Source organism: Prosopis cineraria, unplaced genomic scaffold, assembly GCF_029017545.1.
Source record: "Prosopis cineraria cultivar Desert tree isolate PC_DT_omini unplaced genomic scaffold, ASM2901754v1 PC221, whole genome shotgun sequence".
NCBI classification, from domain to species: domain Eukaryota; kingdom Viridiplantae; phylum Streptophyta; class Magnoliopsida; order Fabales; family Fabaceae; genus Prosopis; species Prosopis cineraria.
Genome location: NW_026555548.1, coordinates 55,429 through 61,120, shown reverse-complemented (window position 1 = coordinate 61,120; position 5,692 = coordinate 55,429). Strand labels below are relative to the sequence as shown.

Below are 5,692 nucleotides of genomic sequence, written 5' to 3'. Positions count from 1 at the left end.
AAATATATGTAGCGGGGGGATCTTATATTCTTCTGAAAGGTAGCTTATCATGAATTTAGAACAATTTTTTCTCTGCGCTGTAGTTGTGTTTATATACTCTCTAATGAATGGGTGAACATGTTTTTAGTAGTAATCCTGTAAGATAGTATTTTTAATGTAGTCTATAATGATGCTGAATACTTTGAAATTCTTATTCTCTGGTGCAGGCAGATGACAAATATGAATTCTCAGAGCCAACCAGATTCAGAATTTGGTGAAGAATTACTCTCAGTTTGTTTCCTTCCCCATCTATACATGGCAAGAAAAATCACGAACTGTGGAGGTAAGTGTGCTTCTTTCTATTGTCACATATTTCTGTTATCTTGCTGGTCTGGATATAATTTTTCATTATATGTGGCATAGCACATATCATACACTAAGTTCTTTATTTTTTAATGAATGGAAGTCATCTTGCAGCAGTTAGTTTCTTGTCCTTTGTAAAGCATGAATGATGTACTTATTGGAATATTGGGAGTGATTTCCAGCAGCGGTGATGGTAAAAAATCATTAACCATAAGATTTTGTCTCCATTTTATAGCTAGTATTATGTTTTTTTTTTTTTTTAAATGAAGGCTATCAAGGAGCATCATTTTCTTGTAAAGTTCATAATTTAGTCATGGTTTCCATTAGACAGTTGTTTGGATCCTCGTGTAACCTGTTACTACCTGCTGACCTCCTCTAGGAGGTCACTGAGGATCAGGCTAGATTGATGTTGAATGTGTAGGGTAATGAGAACTTGGATATGGTTGGTATTGGAGTCAAGGATATGTGACTGTGATATTAGAAGAATGTTTCTTTTAGAAATTTGTTTACACTTATGAATAAAGGGGGTGATCGTTTCTCCCTTTTTGTAAGTTATCTCCTTCCAATTGAATAGACACTCGGTTTCTGAGATATATGTTTTTAAGGAGTGGCAACTTGATTAGCTTTTCTTTGTCAGAATTTATTAATTCGAAATTAACAGGTGGAAGAAGAGGAAGAACCAAAAGAAGGGGAAGAACCTCAACCTGAGGTAATTATTGCAGTTTTTTTTGTTTATGCAGGCATTGTGCTTGCTTTTCTCATGCATCACCAAATCTGTTGCTGCTCTTGTTACCAGGCTGAGAAAAAGAAGGTAAAGAAGACTAAAACTGAGAAGTATTGGGACTGGGAATTAACCAATGAAACAAAGCCACTGTGGGTGAGTTTGTGCTATATTTTCTGCGAGTCCTTAGGACATTTTTCTTTTCCTCTAGTTATAGTGCATCTCTTATTGATCACCTTTTGCCACTGTTTATAGATGCGGAATCCAAAGGATCTTCAAAAGGATGAGTATCATGAATTCTACAAGAAGACTTTCAATGAGTTTGTAGAACCACTTGCATATACTCACTTCACTACTGAGGTAGGATGATGATTGTGGCTATCCTCAAACAGATCAAGTTCTAAGGAGTTATTTAACAAGATTTTAAATCTTTGCAGGGTGAGGTTGAGTTTAGAAGTATTCTCTATGTGCCGGGTATGGGCCCTCTAACAATGAAGAAGTAATAAATCCTAAAACAAAGAATATACGCCTGTATGTGAAGCGTGTGTTTATATCAGATGATTTTGATGGTGAGCTGGTAAGTTTACTGTAGAGGCTTTGGAGGAATTTTATCTTTCATATAATGACATTTTTGCTTCTGCTGTTAAATTCTCATGTATTATGCTTCCTTTGGTTATTTATTGTTTCGTGACTCATTTTTTTCTGAGTCAGGAGCATTATATTGTTGCATATGTATAACAAAATCCTATTATTCCTTCAAAATAGAGTGGTTTACACGTTGAATTGCATTGATCTGGCCTGGCTTGTGAGACAAGAAAGCAGAGCATAAGACAGAAGTTTAAGTCATTCAATTCTTTTTCAAAGCAAATTGAAAGCACCCGATATTTTGCTTTTAGAAGCTGACACCTGATCAATATAAGATAAGACAAAGAATTTTAAATCATTGAATTCTCTTTCAAAGCAAATTGAGAGTATCTGATATTGCGCTTCTTGAAGCAGATGCCTCTTCAATCTAATGCTACATGCTAGCATCAAACTCCTCATTTACATCGAACTAATGTAAACTGTGGAAGGGAAATCTTGAATTCAGAAAAATTCCTAATTGAACTGAATTCTGAAATTGACATGCTTACTGGTGTCTGATTCTAGGAGCATTGCTGACCTGCACTTCTGTTTTGTTATAGTCCTGTCTTGGTTCTTAGCATTCTTATTTAATTGAGTTAGTCTTTTACTATGTAGAGCTTACATCTGGAAAATCTCATCATGTCCTGGAATTTAGTATTTGGCAGTTTGTTGAATTGGGAAATGCTTGTGGTTATTAAATAATTGCAATCAATTAAACTAGTGAATTTAATGACATTGATGTCTTTATAATAATTTTATATGTTGATTTATTTTTTTTAAAAAAAAGAATAATGCGACATGTTTGCTTATATATGACTGTGATTGTGCATGCTAGGAAGATGAATCATTGCTTGGATATTACTCAGCAATGTAGGCATTTAACTATCCAACTACTAGCTATAATTTTATGGAACGATGGTTTATCTGGAAGTGTAGATGCTTTTAATTGCATGTCATGGAAGTTTGCCTGTCTTGAGATGCCATCTTCATAGATGAAATCACTATAATATCTAATGCACGTGACGTCTGTGCCATTCAATGCTACTTTCTCCTATGATCCATCTAGGGTATTTTAAGGTAAATCTTCAATCTCATTGTTTGTTGTGCAGTTTCCACGGTACTTGAGCTTTGTAAAAGGTGTGTTAGATTCAGATGACCTTCCTCTTAATGTTTCCCGAGAAATCCTCCAAGAAAGCAGAATTGTAAGAATTCTTTTTATTTTTCTTTGGACTTCAGACTCTTTCCATAATTTGAACCTGAAGGAAGGATTTCCTTAATGATGAGACAACATCTATGCATTTTCCCTGGTTTCTAAAATGTTTAGTTCCAATAAATTATAATTTCAGGTAAGAATAATGAGAAAAAGACTCGTTAGGAAGACATTTGACATGATTCAAGATATCGCTGATGGCGAAAACAAAGAGGTTGGCTGCCATAAACTCCATTATCTAATTTTCAGTATGAAGTGAGAATCCTTTACAATTGATGTGATGGCTTGTGATTCCAGGACTACAAGAAATTTTGGGAGAACTTTGGTAGATTCCTCAAGTTAGGATGTGTTGAAGACTCTGGAAATCATAAGCGCATAACACCACTGTTGCGATTTTACACTTCGAAAAGTGAGGAGGAGCTGAAAAGCTTAGATGATTATGTTGAAAACATGGGTGAAAACCAGAAGGCTATCTATTACCTGGCAACAGACAGCTTGAAAAGTGCCAAGACTGCTCCGTTTCTGGAGAAATTAGTACAGAAAGATATTGAGGTACATTATGCTTGCATTCTATGCTTGATATATAAAGTTGAATGTAATTGATATTAGCTTTAGATTCGTACTCTGCTCTTCAGCTTTCAGTTTGTTTACTCTTTAATATGTGCTGGGCCTCTCTTTTTGTAGGTTCTTTATTTGATTGAACCGATTGATGAGGTTGCCATTCAGAACCTTCAGACATACAAGGAAAAGAAATTTGTTGATATCAGCAAGGAAGATCTAGAACTGGGTATGTGCGATTTTCTACGTGGAGTGCTATTTCACTCCCTGTGAATGGATATTTGGTTAGTGATACACATCCAATCTAATGTTTTTGAAATCAGGTGATGAGGATGAGGTGAAAGAGAGGGAAACAAAGCAAGAATACAATCTGCTTTGTGATTGGATAAAACAACAGCTTGGTGATAAGGTGGCAAAAGTTCAGGTCTCGAAGCGTTTGAGTTCATCTCCCTGTGTGCTTGTATCTGGCAAGTTCGGATGGTCTGCAAATATGGAGAGGTTGCTCATTCCATCTGTGGCTTTTCAAGCCAGGACATGTTCCATGATCTCAAGCACTTCATCATGTACTTTTGTATTGCCATGCTCATGCCATATGTCATTCCCTTTCTGGCAGATTGATGAAGGCACAAGCTCTTGGAGACACTGCTAGTTTGGAGTTCATGAGGGGCAGGAGAATATTGGAGGTTAATCCAGATCATCCCATTATCAAAGACTTGAATGTAAGACCATTTAAGGCAATGCTGTTAATTTATAACTGAATTTATTCGTGGCCTTGACATGTCTTGTTGACTATTTTTGTACTCTTTTTCCCCTCTCAGGCTGCCTGCAGGAATGCACCTGACAGCAGTGATGCCAAGAGAGCCGTTGACCTCTTATATGACACTGCATTGATCTCCAGTGGATTTTCGGTACCGACAATTTAGCTGCTGTTTTTCTTTGCCTTTGTTACTGAGAGATTGGCAGTTTACTAACATTATTTCTCTAAATGGTGCAGCCTGACAGCCCAGCTGAGTTGGGAAATAAGATTTATGAAATGATGGCGCTGGCCTTGGGAGGAAGATGGGGTAGATCAGATGAGGAGACAGGGACAGAAGCATCTGTTGAAGCTGATGTGAGCACAGGCGAATCGGTAGAGGCTGAAGTTGTCGAGCCTTTTGAAGTGAGACATGAGAATGAGAATGATCCTTGGACAACCGATTAGGTGCATCAACAAATTTTTGGCTGGAGTATTGTTTGAGGAAATCAATAATAATGGACAAGTTAAAACCAAAAAAAAAAAAGACTGGGATAGTGTGCTTACAGATTTTTGTTCCCGGGAATTGTAAATTCCGTCAAGGAATATATGCGATATGGCTTTTTCCGAGAGTCTCTTGTTGATGCACTTTTGTTACCTTGATTGGACCAAAGTAAGCAATATACAGGTCATAGAAGGTTCTCTACCTTAGGATTGGTTACAATAATGATCAAGATTCAGGAACGGGTAAAGAGGCACGAGTTTACCAGTTTGTCCATTTGGCTGGAGCTGGCATGATTACATATGAAAGCCCATTCCTTTTAAAAGAACGGGAATGGTGATATGATTCTGGGCTCTGGCCTTGTAAGGCGTGGTATATTGACAAAAATACCTTTCAAAATTTGCCTCGAAGCTCTGGTCCGGAGTGTTGAGCGCAAACCTGTTTCTTGTGGGTAAGATATGCAGTGAAGCAAAATTCAGGATAAAGGCGATGAAATGAAGGGTTTTTAAAGTTGAACCAGGTTGAGCTTTTATGATTCCTAGTGATTCCCCTACAACCTTCCACTTGCCCAACATGCTTACTAGATTAATGCTGGACAAATTAACACACTAAATGCGCTCTCTTATTCAAACGAAAGACATTTCTGATCAATTTCACGACAAGTAGGTGTGGGCAATAGAGTCGTCTGCATGACATGAGATGGAATTACTGCTGCTACTGTAGTCACCAATGCGTTTCCAGCTGCCATTGGATGGGGTGTTTGCTTTCCAATTCCAGAGCTGTTTATCCATCTTGTCCTTTACATATTTAGAGAAAATTCTAAATTTTTAACGCTTTTATTATAAGGAGTGAGAATGAATGTTTAGTAAAATTATATTTTTAATGCCCACATTAATTATTGCATGGATGAATTTGAAAAAAAAATAATTTTTAAAAAAATTTCAAGACAAACTTAGCTGAAAACATGTCATACAATTTGGATTGGAGCGAGTGTATACATGT

General features: G+C 36.8%; 1 protein-coding gene across 1 annotated transcript; it reads left to right on the top strand.

The window, feature by feature from the left end:
• Positions 1-206: 206 nt before the first annotated feature.
• On the top strand, positions 207-4,894 carry LOC129295932 (heat shock protein 90-5, chloroplastic-like; the record flags this gene model as incomplete). The annotated part of the gene is given in 15 exon segments (XM_054934529.1): positions 207-234; positions 237-322; positions 1,004-1,051; positions 1,139-1,219; positions 1,319-1,423; positions 1,501-1,546; positions 1,549-1,640; positions 2,797-2,889; positions 3,034-3,111; positions 3,195-3,449; positions 3,582-3,684; positions 3,779-3,953; positions 4,069-4,174; positions 4,274-4,363; positions 4,450-4,894. Coding segments are annotated over 15 exon segments (1,593 nt in total), but the record flags the coding sequence as incomplete, so codon positions are not given.
• Between the last annotated feature and the right edge of the window lie 798 nt (positions 4,895-5,692).